This window comes from Astyanax mexicanus, chromosome 22 (assembly GCF_023375975.1).
Source record: "Astyanax mexicanus isolate ESR-SI-001 chromosome 22, AstMex3_surface, whole genome shotgun sequence".
Lineage (NCBI taxonomy): Eukaryota > Metazoa > Chordata > Actinopteri > Characiformes > Acestrorhamphidae > Astyanax > Astyanax mexicanus.
The window spans coordinates 15,997,860-16,013,395 of NC_064429.1; the positions used below are offsets into that span (position 1 = coordinate 15,997,860).

General features: G+C 38.3%; 1 protein-coding gene across 5 annotated transcripts in view; it reads left to right on the forward strand.

Annotated features, from left to right (window-relative positions):
• wdfy3 (WD repeat and FYVE domain containing 3) overlaps positions 1 to 15,536 on the forward strand; it is a 181,097-nt gene that overhangs the window by 37,731 nt on the left and 127,830 nt on the right. For all 5 annotated transcript variants that reach the window (XM_022664815.2, XM_022664812.2, XM_022664816.2 and 2 more), the window contains exons 5-8: positions 9,127 to 9,288; positions 9,881 to 10,073; positions 12,053 to 12,239; positions 13,228 to 13,394. In XM_022664815.2, coding sequence (XP_022520536.2) covers positions 9,127 to 9,288; positions 9,881 to 10,073; positions 12,053 to 12,239; positions 13,228 to 13,394 — 709 coding nt within the window. The remainder of the gene's footprint in view (positions 1 to 9,126; positions 9,289 to 9,880; positions 10,074 to 12,052; positions 12,240 to 13,227; positions 13,395 to 15,536) is intronic.

Genomic DNA, 15,536 nt, shown 5'->3' on the forward strand with positions numbered 1-15,536 from the left:
TAAATTTTTGCACCAGGAGTAAAGGCATAAAGTTATCCAAAAGCAGTGTGTAAGACTGGTGGAGGAGAACATGCCAAGATGCATGAAAACTGTGATTAAAAAACAGGGTTACTCCACCAAATATTGAAATCTTAACTCTACATTATTTGAGGTCTGAAAGCTCTGCATCTTTTTTATTTCAGCCATTTCTCATTTTCTGCAAATAAATGCTCTAAATGACAGAATTCTCATTTGGAATTTGGGAGAAATGTATTCATTTTACTCAAACATATACCTATAAATAACAAAATAAAAAAACTGATTCAAAAAGTGATCTATTTTTTTTTCCAAAGCTGTATGTAGACAAAACACTGATGAATGTTATAATATTAATATTAGAATGTACCAGAATGATGGGCACGTGAACTGCTGGTGAAACTTTCCAGACATGCCTACAGTGATGTCTTTTTATAAAGAACATAAAAATATTAATCAAAATTATAAACCAATGTTTTAATTTTTTATTGACCATCTTATATTTATCTTATATTTTTTATTAGAGATTTAAAGTCGATCGAAGCATTTTTATTACTGATTTTCAGTCTAGATGTGCAATAGATCGTACAATATTTCTCTAATTAACCATTTAGATTTTAAGCGTTACAGCAGCTCATTGCAAGACTTCTTTGTAGGTGCTTTTTTTTTTTTTTTCTATTTTTTTTTTAAACCATGTCGGACTCAAACTCATATGTTTATAGAATGTGTGAAACTTAAGTGCCTCTTCATAAAAGAAAGAGAATAAAGACTTAGAAACAGGACTAACCGGATATCCCTCTCAAGAGTCAGAGAATCTTTTAGCCCAGTACAGTGCAGTGATTATCTTTTAGCAGAGCAACACAGCAGAGCTAACAAATATGTAAGTAGTTGTTTCCAAAAATGAAAGCGCATTTTATCTTGAGAGTTGATGAACAGAAGCATTACAAATTACAGAAGCCCTGCAAAATGATTCAAGTTCCAAATTTAGTATCATTGATCAATTGATCACTCTGAAAGACAATCTGTGATCAGTATTCACCTCAAAAACACTGATTAACCATCTGCTTTTTACTTTAATGTGTATAAATTTAGTTAAAAATAAGTTCAAATTAAAAACTTACTAGATAAGTTATTTTAGATAGTAGATAAAAACAGATTGTCTTTTGATCGTATGATTAAAACTTTGTGCACAGTGCTAAATGTAGATTATGAATGTGGATTTGTAATACTATGTACAGTAGGATTTCTCTGTGGAGTTGTCCTATTTTTTTTTCATTTGAATTTTAGTTTTTTTATACTGGTTTCTAATTATGCTTTAGTTAAGGCATGTTTTTTTCCCTAACGTCTCAAGCTATAACGGTGCTGTTACACAGTTGCAGTGTACAGATATCCTGGGTAATGTTTTAGCAGTGTAATTTGAACGGAAGCTTGCTGGTACTGCTTTCTTTGCATTTCATATCTGCACACTTTGCATTTGCCTTCTTTGATGTGCAAAACTGCTGAAATGAGGAAAGCACATCATATTTCCCCCTGTGGAGCCCTTACGATGACGCTGATGAGGCATCCATGTTTTATTGTTTACTTCTGGATCTGATTATTTTCTGTAAGACTACAGCTCTCTTGACTCTGCATTTGAGGGGGAGGTCATTAGATCTTTGAGGCTCTTTTTTTTCATAAATATGGATGATTCCTTTCATGCCTTTTTTCAGGTTTAGTTGTTTATATGTTAATATTTTCAAGAAAAAACTTTTTTTGATCTTCTTCAGTGCTCTTCATTGTATTTTTTCACTTATTGTAGTTCAGTTTATGTTGTGTCAGTATTTTAATGCTCCATGTTAAGCAAAAAAATGGACTAGGAATCAAGCTGTGGGCTCTGGTTCTTTGTAAAATACAATAGATCTCTCTGAGTTTTACATGATGCTGCACATAAAAAAACTCTTCCTCAACCTTCACTGTCTGCAGTACCTAGTAAAAGAAAATATTCAGAAAAACGAGTCGATCAGGAAAAGCACTGTGTCTACATCAACCCGTGAATTAGTATTCACTACCTCGCCCACCTTGGCTCGTGACTGCCCACAGGCAGAGCTGAAGCCACACAGCGACACCGTCTCGTCAGACAGGAGCTAATAGCATTAGGAACAGCATTGCAGTTCATTCCTGTGTTATTTGCGCAAATAACACATCAGTGTTATAGGCTTTGCTCAGTAATTCAGAGGTAATGATCAAATGGTTAGAATTCGTCTATGGAACAACACCAGCGAAGTACAATTGAGATAGGTTTGAATAAGGTGTATGTTTAAAACAGTTCTGTTTACACTAGTTAAAAATAAAAATCCACCCCAAGGGTTGGAATAATCCACCAAGGGGTGGATTATTACCTTCTTGACCTAGTGTGTAACTGTAGTTTTACATGGGATCTCCGGTGGATTTTGTGTTTTACAGAGACTCTAAGACTAGGTCAGTGGGTGAACTGCACTTAGCAGGGCATTACACATGTTGTAAAGCAACATACGACATTGCAAAGACTGTAATCATTATTGTATAAATGTCTTTATTTTAAAATGTTTTTAACTGTTGTCCGCCTCCTGTGTCTCAATGCTGTTAGCCAATCGGAGGTGATGTGTTTGCATGTATGAATATTCATAAGCAAGAGCTGAAATTCTATTGTTTCTCCCCTACCCATCTCTCCACCAGACTAAAGCAGCGTTATATCGTATCACCGGAGCACTTTTTTTTTTTCTTCACAAAAAAACAGCTCACATACTAGAGGCCACAACTAGACATTTAAAAATGTATTTAAAAAAAAAAACGATGGAATGACACCTTTTAAGGTGCTTTTTACACTAGATTTTTACACTTGACCCTTTGTTTCTGAAGTTTCCAGCAAACTGGTTTGTACTTTTTGTACTTTCTGGTGTGCTATTTTTATGGGTCCTGGGAAGGTGAAATGGGGTTAGTCTGGAGCCCTGCAAGCTCCTACTGTAGTTATCAGTAATTTCTCAGTGCAGCTAAATATTTAATTTGATTGGGCAACATAATCGACAGTTGTTGAAAAGTGCTGGGAATAGAAGCGCTATGGGGATGATTATGGGCTGCTCACTCTCTCTCCGTCAACAATCTGCTTGTTCCCCAAAAGTGACCAAACACAATAGATTGTATATTTCGTTTCAGTTCATTTAAATGTCTTCTGGGCATTTAGATGGCATTTAAATTCCACTCTCAACAGTTCCTGTTGTTTTGAAGTTATAGAGAAAACTAAGAAAAGGACCTGGACCCATGAATAACTCATGGCCATTCGCCAACAGGCTTAGATTATTATTGACAGGGGTAAAGCATTGCCCATGCTAAGAAATCACTATTTTCTCACAATTAACAAGACTTGTTATGTGAGTACTCGCTTTCGTTTTAGACTGGAGTTGGTGCAACAGGTGTAGGCAAATTCTTGCATTTCTACAGAATTAATTTAATTTTGCAGTCTGTTCTCCTATCCTACCTATTCATTCGTGCTCTTCAGTCAACATATCGTGACCTAATTTCAAGATGGCGGCACCCAGAGAAGTAACTGAAGGTACTGTGTGTATAAACAGTGTTTTTATTAAACTATCTGTGCACTTTTAAAATTTCCAGTTCCTCGTTTTAAATGTCAGAGCCCTCAGAATTCTAATCATGAAGTGTGGAGCGACTTTAAGCTTGCGTTTATGGTGTGAAAGCAGTGATTTATTTGCATGGGCAACTCTATGCCCCTATCACAAGTATTGTAAGTCTATTTTTTGTAATGCTTGGGGAGAACGGAGGTGGGCTATTTGATTAAAAGTTTGTATTTATCAGCACTATGTTTCACTACAATTCCTAGTCCTTTTCACACCGGATTTCTTTTTAAATTGAAGCGTTTTTCACTTTTACAAAAGTGTTTCCTTTATGGCACCCTGCGAGGCACTCTACCTTTTGTAGAACCTTTTGAAAAGAAAAAAAAAGGTAAAATAACAGGTGAGTGCTTTGATTTTCTCCAAAAAACATGCCCTTCATGCTTCATACTCCCAGTGCACTCTCTCAGTCCAGCTTTGCAGACGCCGTTTCTCCGACTTCCCTCTCTTTTCCATCATGACACCTTGTATTAGCAGATAATGAGGAGACGCTCACCGCTCCACTCTCTGCTGACCACTGGTCAGGTGCAATTTCTCCTGTGCCTGTCGCTGTCATCCGAAAGCGAGAGGCTCCATTTGCGTAACCTTGACCTTAGAGCGGTGTAGCATTAGCATTCAGATGGACTTCACACAGAGAGAGCTATTCCCAGCCTTGACCGTCTGCCACTAGAAAGCTTTCCCCTGCTGAAGGAAACCCAACTGTGATTCTTATTCTCACACACACGGACCTTTGTTTTCCCTCTGCCTGGCAGGCTTTTCTAATGCATCCTCCTTCATCCAGCACGTCAAACGTAATGAAAGCACAACGGCAGGCTGAATTTTCAGCTTGCTGCACATTTTGACGAGGTATGATTTACCGTGCCGGACGTAATGGGCTCCTTTTCCTAGAATCACAATGCAGAGCTGCACAGAGTTTATAAGACGTCTCTTTTCTTTACTACGGTTATACTGTAATAGAAGCTGTAAATCTGCTATGTGTAATACTGTGTGTGTGTTCTACAAGAAGGGTCATTGGCATGGTTGGAAAAGACATCATCAGAACCATGAAATTATACATACCGTAATTTCTGGGCTATAAGCCGCTACTTTCTTCACATGCTTTGACTTCTGTGGCTTAAATAATGGCGCGGCCAATGTATGTTTTGTTTACGGGTAAAGGGGCATCAAAAGAGAGATACAAGTGTAGATTAATCCAGCGCGATATTCAACACTGCAGGGCCCATGACATCACCAGCCCCGTCCCCACCCGCACACTCTCTCTTGTCCGGCCCGCCCAAGAGCTGAGTCAGGGATGAGCACTCAAAACCACAATAATAGGCCTTTTAATCAGACATTAAATGGCCTTTTAAAGGGTAAATAATATATTTTTCTGGGATTAAAAGCGTGAATTCAGCTGTAACTGGAAATATCTGTGCAATACTGTGCTGGCCTGAGGTGCAAAGCTTTCCACATCCAACCATGTGGATGAAGGCCATGCGGTTACCTCGTGTTTACTCCTATGCTTCTCAGGCAGCAGCGGTTTGTCACTTACACAGACACAGAGACAACGCTGTGTATCTACTTCTTATGTCAAGAATCAAAACATTGCAACATGACATGTTTGATTTAATTGCCTTAAGTGACCTTACATGTCCTGCGATGTAACTATTGCACACATCGCAATGATGTTGCTTAAACAATATATCGTGCAGCCCTAATACGTAGATAGAAAAAAGTACGTGACATTAAGAAATCAGCTTTAAATAATTTTCCGCTCCTGATCTGTTACAGGGCAGCTGTGATTACCATCGGGTAGCTACATTTCTAACCTGCTGCTTATTAATGTTCTGTTGTTACAGTTAAGCCAGGCAGACACTGTGCAATTTTAGCTCGATTTTAAGCCCTGGTCAGATGTGACTGAATTTTATGATCGGCCGAATTTCAGCTTCATTGTGCGTCGCTATTCTGCAATGTCCAGTTAACTGCCCAAGCCAGCTGCGAATGTGCAGTCGGACGCGAGGAGGACTTTCTGAAATGCCAAAAATTTTGAGTGCTGTCTCACAGTGTGAGCTGATTCCTTAACATCATGACCTGTTCTCCGTCTACATATATAATAAAAGAGAAAAAACTTACTGACACTGGATATTTATTAAACCCGAAAAAATCTAACAAATTTTAAAGGATAAAAAAACAGTAGAAAAACAAAAAAACTAATATTATAAAAAAAACAAATATCCCAAAGTAAACAAACTGCGTCTGGGCAACAAATACAAAAAAAAGAAAAAAAAAGAAATGAACAAAAACAACAATTTTACAGCTACAACAACTAAAGTGGTACATAATGATACTGTATAGTTAATTAACCAGCAGACAAAATCCAAGTCACTACAAATACACACATAGCAAGTGGACAATGCTTCAGACACTCCTAAACACGCATACACTGAAGTAGCAGCATACCTCCAATATGAGGATATGAATCGCAGGCGTTGTTGTATCACTCAAAATCTCAATTAAATACATTTAATTTGTGGTTATACGACAAAATCCAAAAAAGATCAAGAGGTATGAATACTTTTGCAAGCCACTGTAAGGGACAGTACCAGCTCCAAGATTTGTGCCGGACCTCCTGTGACAACTGTGTGTATTACCTATGTATTTCCTACATTTCAGACAACTCAAGACCAGATCAGACAGTTTACACAAGATGCCGTATAGGCCACTTAAAATAACACATGGACAACTTATAACAAACACTGAAATACCATCTTGTCAATCCTGTAACACCCCACTAACTATGAAACACATCCTCATCGACTGTCCAGCCCATAACCATATAAGAAAACTTTACTATCAAGAAAACAACATAAAGGACCTTTTTGGAAATACCCCACCAGGGAAGATTTAAAAGTTTTTAATCAGATCTTTATTTCAAACATCAAATTTGACACATATGTAGTGACTGGACTATATCTAGACATATAAAACCAAGTGTATGCCACAAGTAGCCAAATTTGTGCTGGAGTGGCAATAAAACCCCGACAACCAACCAACCAACCAACCTACTTTTCAGCAGGATAATGCTCATCCACATACAGCAAATGTTTTCCCAGGAAACACTTTGCAGTTTTTATTATTTCCTTCAAAAAATATCAGATCAGTATCTTATTAGTGGTGAAGGAACAGTAATATGATTTCATTTCTGGTCACTATTGTCACAGTGTGGCTATATTTGCAGTATTCAATAGTCACTCCATCTTCAGAGGCACTGTGGTTACACAAGTGTTTTGCGTGGCAAAGCTACACTGACTCACAGCATTTCCATCTTTCTACCGCTGTGTGCTGTCTGAGGTGTGTGTGTGTGTGTGTGTGTGTGTATGAGTGTCTGAATGAATCATCCATCTGTCCAAATGAGTGGGATACCAGTCCTCTCTCAGATTCTTCAAAATCGGATTTTTTTTTTTAATCTCCAGTCACTGCTGGCTGGTACGCAGTGGTGGCCTGCCTGCTCTACCTGCAATTAGTGTCAGATCAGTGAGTAATGCAGGTGTTAACACATGCCTCCTGCCTGCCGCAGCTGCCTTTTTTTTGGTGCTCTGTCCTCCCACCTGGGGTCTGGGGTGATGTCATCACTTTTGTCCAAATATGGCCACACTCAGAAAAAGCTCATTTCATAGGGAAGCTGAAAGACAATGTTTATTATGGTATTTGAGGACATTGAGCAGTTTATAGTTTGTATGTAATTGCCAAATAAAGGTCTCATTCCATTGTTTTTGTGGTCTCTTGTATGAATGAATGCCATGTGAGCTTTTTTTTTTTTTTCAATTTTTGTGGAAAAAAAAAGTGCTCCGGTGATCCGGTATAACGCTACTTTAGTCCTATGGAGGAGTAAACGGGAAAACAATAGGATTTCGGCTCTTGCTCATGAATATTCATACATGCAAACATATCTATCGTCTCTGTTTGACTAACAGCACTGTGACACCAGGAGGCAGCGAGCCGGACAACAGTTAGAAACATTTTAAAATAAAGACATTTTTACACTGATGATAACAGTCTTTGCAATGACATATGTTACTTTATAACGTGTGTGTGTAATGCCCTGCTAAGTGCAGTTCAGTCACTGATCTAGTCCTAGAGTCTCTGTAAAATGCTAAATCCGAAATCCACCGGAGATCCTATGTAAACCTAGTTACTGATACAGAGGTGGGTAGTCCAAGTCTAGAAATTTTGGATTTTTACTTTTAATTAGTGTAAACAGAACTGTTCTAAAAATACACCTACCTATCTCAATTGTACTCCACTGGTGGTGTTCCATAACAAATTCCAACCATTCGTTCCTTAGCTCTGAATTATTAGGCAAAGCATATAACATTGATGTGTTATTCGCACAAATAATACAGGAATGAACTGCCATGCTGTTCCTAGCACTGTAAGCTCTTATCTGATGAGACGGTGTCGCTGCCTGGCTGGCTGGTTTAGCTCTGCCTGTGGGCGGTTACAAGGCAAGGTGGGCGAGGTCATGAATATTAATTCACAGGTTGATGTAGACACGGTGCCTTTCCTGATCGACTCGTTTTTCTGAATATATTCTTTTACTAGCTACTGCAGACAATGGAGGCTGAGGAAAAATTTCATGTGCAGCATCATATACAACTCAAAGAGACCTACTGTATTTCATGAAAAACAAGAAAAAGTGTTTTTTAGCCGGAAGGACTTTAACCTTTAAGCAATGTAGTAGAATATAAAGTTCTTACTGTTTCTGCACAGGTTTCTGCCCGTTTATTTCTCCTTTAAAGCTCCTTTAAACAGAAAAGCATTTTGAACGTAGTTGTTCATTTTGAAAGTAGTTTTATCAATTCTTCTTCTACTACATGGCAGACAGGTTGTGTATATGTTGCAATACAGGACCAGCAGTGGACAGGAGCTGTAGTATTTTTTTATTTGTGTTTTATATATGTTTGTATTTTTTTCCTGAAATATGTTTGGGCTAATAAGGCTGATTGACTTCAACATAATCATGCAATCATATAAAAATATTTGCAAGATTTTAAGCTTTTATTCTAAGATTTACGACTTTTTTTTATTTGTGACCTGACTAACTGGGTGAAAGGCTCTGTAAGGTCACTGCTGAACTGAGAAGAGGAAAATGGGAACCCAGATGATTTTTTTTTTTAGCCCTCTTGCTCTTTTCAACTGTCAGCTGATGTAGAGCATTAGAGATTCAGCTCACTGATAATGGAGGTTTGAACTCTAAAGGCCAGAACTTGCCTCTGGACAAAGCTTGAACAAAGATAAATCAGAGGAGTTATTTTTACATTTATTTGCTTGTTTTATGCTGAGGTGTGTTCTTTTCTAGAAATCAATAGCGTACTAAATCACGTTAGTCTTTTTGCAAAGCTTATTTGTTTGCGTCGAATGTGATTACGTTATGTTAGTGCAGATAATACTCTTTATCTAAGCTCGTCTGTCTCTTTGGCTTTTGCAGAAAACGGTGGACTGCATGACCACCATGTCTGTGCCCTCCACACTGGTGAAATGCCTGTACCTGTTCTTTGACCTGCCTCACATGCCTGAGGTTCCCGCTGCCACCCAGACAGAACTGCCCCTAGCTGACCGCCGAGCTCTGCTGCAGAAGGTTTTTGTTCAGGTAAGTAGGCTTTAAGGACAACGTCAAACGCTGGGGACTATGTTGGAATCATCACCACTAAAGGCCAATTTATATTTCTGCGTTTAACCCGCATCGCCGCTATCTCTATGCCGAAGCATGCACCGTAGCTTAGTCACAGCTGTCATTGGTCCGCCGGGCCTTTGGTTCCCGCCCATACATTCCTGTATTAGTGGTTTAAACTGCAGAGCGACGCAGAGCCACTGATATGTGAACACTATCGGTGGGTGATATTGCCCTAAAATAATATCATGATATTTCATGGTATTTACTCGATAACAATACTCTTGGCGATATAACAAAACAATGAATTAAACATTAAAATTTATTATTGCAAATCTCAGAATACAGTAATTTTAAAGGGACAGAGTTTGAAAGGTGGTTCAATTACAGAACTGTCATATTAGTGACCAATTTATTTTAATACACAGGTTACCATAGCAACCATTGATTGAGCCAGCTGGAGCTTAGCTCTCCAAGAGCAGGCATGGAGACCCCAGGTCTAGCAGGTCTAGTTAATGATGTCCCTACATTCTACAGGATGTAATAATTCTGTTGATTGTTTATCTTTCAGATCCTGGTGAAGCTGTGCAGTTTCGTGTCTCCAGCGGAGGAGCTGGCTCAGAAGGATGACCTGCAGCTGCTCTTCAGTGCCATCACCTCCTGGTGTCCTCCTCACAACCTGCCCTGGAGGAAGAGTGCCGGCGAGGTGCTCATGACCATCTCCAGACATGGTCTCAGCGTCAACGTCGTCAAATACATCCACGGTAATTACAGACCAGATTTCTACTCACTTTCTGTTCATCATTTCCAGTGTTAAAAGAATAGTATGGTGGAAAATACAATTTACTAGCGGTTGACATATTAAACATTTTAAACAATTGTGTTTTGCAATGGCATATAGTTTCTCAAAAAGGGTATATCTTTATGGTTTCTGGCAGAGAAGTAATTGTTTACTTAGATTGTATGTGTCTGATGGTGTCCTTTTTTTTTTTTTTGTACTTTGAAACGTTTTCCTTATATATAGCATTGGTTACATTATAACAATATATCATAACGTTATTGCATCTTAATATGTGTAATTCATGTATTATATAGATGTATTACACACAGAGTGATCTATTTTAAGCTTTTATTTCTTTCATTCTTGATGATTATGGCTTACAGCCAATAAAACCCAAAAATCAGTGTCTCAGAAAATGTGATTTTTATATAAGACCAATTGGTACTTTTGACAGTATGGACAGTGTGCCAAGTCCTGCTGGAAAATGAAATCTGCTTCTCCATAAAAACACTGCAATTTGGACTTGATATAACACAGTGGACCAACACCAGCAGATGACATGACTCTCCAAACCATCACTGATAGATCTCAAGCAGCTTGGACTGTGTGTCTCTCCACTCTTCCTCCAGACTCTGAGGGTGTACTCACACTAGGCAATCCGAACTGTGCCCGGGCACGGTTACCTCCCAAAGCACGGTTTGTTTGGCTAGTGTGATCGCTCCGGCTCAGTTGTACCCGGGCACGGTACAGATGCAGTGTGAGCGCAAACCGTGCCCGGGCACGGATCAAGATGACGTCAGTGATGCGACGCTACTGTAAACGAAGGACGTGTTATACACAATTCTGCATATAACATTTTTGAAAAGGGTTCTAAAGAGCACCATAATGGTTAGTGTTACCCATAATAAATTAGGACTACTATCTACAAGTCCTAAACAACAAACACATTTTATTATTTCTTGAGTTTTATGTTTCGCTCCTTTGGTCACTATTTATGTATATAGCAAGTACGTCTCTTACCTTACTGGTGAACGTGAATTGTAGTCCGCGAGTAAAGCTGCAAATTTCTCCCTGGATGTCTGCTGCTTGTGTAAAAACCTTCTTACACGTGCAGCACGATTAGCAGTAAATCGCTGTGTTGCACAATCAATGAATCTCTGGTTCAGTTGCGTATTTGCACGCCCAAAACGACTCCAGAGAAACAAAAACAACAGTACAATCCTGAACTCCATTGTTTTGCGCGCGCATACTGTTCTTCAAAACAAAAGTCACCTGTTGATGACGAAAGCGTGCTCGGGCACGGATCGTTTAGTGCAGTGTGAGTGCAGGCCTGCGGGGGAGTGGGGAGGGGGCCGAACCGTGCTCCGGCACGATTCAACCAAACCGGGCCTAGTGTGAGTACACCCTGAAATGCAGTAAAATCATCAAAACTTTTCATCAGACTTTTGTGTTTAATTTTTTTTGCCAATAAAAATAAGAAAAATAATGCCAATTGCAGATCTGTATTGGCATTGCATTTTTCTTTAATATCATAGCTTTTTATCATGTTTTACAATCTGTAGTTATGCTAATTGCTCACTATTTCCATGTATATTCTTTGTATGTTCACTTACAAAGCTAAGTAAGGCCTTTATAAGCTTTTGAAGCATAGCTAAATGGTTATGGCTGACTGAGCAGTTCTCTTCTAATTGCTTACTTTCCCATGTGGTTTCAGGTCAGTCTTACACATGGAAGAAAAGTGTTGTGTTCCTTGTGTCTTCTAAACCTTAGTAGGATTGTCTCCTCAAAATTGTCCTGTTTACTGTTACTCATATGGTGGATTTAAATATTGCTGATTTTGTTTTCACAAAAAACTGTGGACTATTAATTAATTTCTAACAATTCATAATTTTTTTAAACAATTTCTACAGTTAATTTACTGTATACATTTTTTTCTTCTTCTTCTTTTTTTTTTTTTTACAGAGAAGGAGTGTCTATCAACATGTATCCAGAACATGCAGCAGTCGGATGACCTGTCTCCGCTGGAGATAGTGGAAATGTTTGCGGGGCTGTCCTGCTTTCTGAAAGACTCCAGCAATGTGTCTCAGGCGCTGCTGGATGACTTCCGCATGTGCCAGGGTTACAACTTTCTGACCGACCTCATGCTTAGGTAGATTTTGTAGTATATCTAATACTAGGTCTGTAGCGTTTGTAGTAATTGTTGATATGATTGAGATTTCATCTCAGAAGTTGTGGCATAGTGTGTTTTTCAGTTACAATTACAGTTTTAAGTGGAATTGAAATTGCTCTGTGAACCAGATAAATAACGGTTAAATTTTGCTGTGTTTCATATTGTTAAACGTCTTGTTTTGTGATTAATGTCTCCGTAGATGCTTCATATATATATAATTATTGTGACTAATCAACTAAAGGAATAATCGTCAGATATTCCAGTTATATACCACTTCACATATATATGAGACTACTTAAAAAATCATGAAAAATGATAAATTAAGATGAAGATGTATGAACACATGCCATGAAACCAAGTTGAACTGCTTGCATTTTCCCACCAGGATTGGCATAAAGTCCAAAAGCAGTGTGTAAGACTGGTGGAGGGGAACTTGTAAATATAGTAAATATAATTGATCGCAATTACTTTCACAAAATGCCACTCATCGTGATTAAATATTTTAGTAGTTTGACATCCCTATTTTTTATAATATATGTAATATATGTAGTGATAGTGTGTGGATAGATAATACAGTATGATAATCCTTTGATGTTCGGTAATAATTCATCTGGAGCTTAAATGACTGTTTGTGGTGGGTTTTCCATATACCAAGCTTGGGGACAAAATGCACTAGGATGAGGTAGAAAAGTTAGAATAAATTAGATAGAAATAGAATAAACTACAGATAAAATGGATAATGTAAGCAGTGCATATCAAAGCATACATTTTAGATCTTGCTAATATACTTATTAAAATGCTGCTCTCAATCATGATACCTAAATTATCTAAAGTTGTTTTGCTCGACTGTAATAAATGGATGTTTTTTTTTTTTTTTTTTTTGCACATGTATTTTGCTAAACATTTAAATAGAAACATGGTCCAGGTCCTGTTATCCATGTTACAACCATTTCTGCTGTACTTCCAGGTTGGAGCAGGCCAAAGAGGATGAATCCAAAGACGCTCTGAAGGACCTGGTGAACCTGGTGACCTCCTTGACCACGTATGGTGTGAGTGAGCTGAAACCAGCTGGTCTTACAACTGGAGCGCCCTTCCTCCTGCCTGGCTTTGTGGTCCCACAACCTTCTGGGAAAGGTCAGTCTCATAGGAAGTACCATACATTACACTCTTCACCTCTTCACTGCTGTTGACTGATGCACTCTGATGTCTAAACACAGCAGGCCTGGTGGAAGCACTGGGTCAGCGCTGAAGGTAGAAGAAAAGTACTGTAGGTTTTGAGACGCCTTTGAGAGACATTTGTTTGTATATTAACTGGTTCTTTTGTTTAGTTTTTTTTTTTTTTTTTTTTTTTCCACATATTGTCTTTTTTTTTTGCATATTGAAGCAATTTTTAGTCCTGTAATCACAGTAGTGTAGTTCTGTATCTGTTTCTCTCATCACTCAATGATCCTCTTAAATGATCAGGACCCCACAGGGCAGAGCAGGTGTTATTAGGGTGGATGGTCATTCTCAGCACTGCAGGAACACTGTTTGACATGGTGGTCATGGTAGTCTAGAACGTCTATCTGGTCGACGGGCGTTGGCCTTCTTCAAAAAGCAAAAGTAAGAGTCTTAACAGTAGCAGGGGGCAGAAATACAATCAAGTACCAGGGATATAATAGTTGGGAATTTCTCATAGTTTAATTTTATTTTGTTTTTACTTTTTCTTCAGTTCAGTTAGTTTTATTTCGTTTTTAGAGTGGGATTACTAGTTTTTATTAGTTTTCAATTTTTTTATTGGTGCTTAGTTAGAGTTAGTTTTTATTCATTTTATTATTTCATTTCATTTTATATAATTTTTTCATACTTTGTGAGGTGCAGGATTCAAAAAGGTGTTATGTAATAAAATTCAACAAAATAAACAATTTTAAAAAATTTAGTTACCGTGAAACAAACAACTGTCCACAAAAAACTGTAACAGTCCACAAGCTAGCAGCCTTCAGTGCAAAATATATGTAATACTGCTGCTTAAAATAGCCAATAGAACACACATGAATTTACAGAAACACACATCACATCAGAGAGCTCTATCTGAGAAACACATAAACGAACCCAGAAACCCAAAAAACTCTACAGGTTTCACATATTTTTACCAAAATGATCAACTCAGAAATAAACTAGGAAATGAACCCCCAGCACTAGATACAGATACAGCTTTTTACCATATCAGTGCAGAACTGACTATACTGTACATCACATATATAACATCAGAACGTGAACACAGCTGTCTGAAATACACTTCTTGTAGAGTGTGTGACTGAGAGAAAGAGAGAGAGAGAGAAGGAGAGATTTATCAGTTAAGGTTATTACAGTTAGCGCTCTTATGCTGCTTCTCAAATAGACTTATAGCTGTGTGAAGTTTATTCCACATACTGTTTCTCCTGTTTCACAACAAGACACATGCTTTTATCTCCCTCATGCTTATGTTCTAATCCGATACAGAATATTCTGCAGCTTTCTCAGTTTTTTCTGTCGTTATTTCGCGGCTACCGCGAGCACTGTAAACAAGAAGGGACGACACGGACCGCGATTAACAGGAACACGAAAACTAAGGGTATTCTATCTGTAATTTCAGTTTGCTTTAGTTAGTTTTATAAACTCTCAATTCAGTTCCAGTTAGTTACGGTTTCTTCTTTTAATTACAGTTTTTAATTCAGTAAACGAAAATGTTTTGTCATTTTGAGATTTTGTATTATTTAGTTCGTTTTCTTTTACGTTAATAACCTTGATGCGCATCTTCCTGGAAATGTAAATATCGTGGTTTAAACTGCAGAGTTGCTGATACGGGCACACAGAAGTATAAACGCGTTCCGCTGCGTAGTGCAGTCTTGCTGGATACACGTAGGCTACGGCATAGGTTCGACTCAGAAGTACAAATTGGCCTATAGGAGACAGGTGAAAGAATAGAAAGCCAAGTCCCTTGAAAATAATGTATTAAAATGTAAAAAAAAAAAAAATTGTAGAGCTTTTTGGCTGCAGCTAAACTGCAAGCAGCAGCATCAGCAGCTGTAATGTAGACGACGATGTCGACCAAATCACTGAATCACCAAGCGAGACTGAGAACCAGGTGGAGATTAAACCTGATGAGCAACCAGATGGTGGTGGTCTAGATGAGGGACGGATACAAGAGGAATTTCATCGAAGGAAGAGCTACCGTTGAGTAAGGACATAAAACAGCAGGTCCAGGTGGAAACTGTGCGAAAACAGCGTTGCATAATATATCAGCTAACAAAAGTG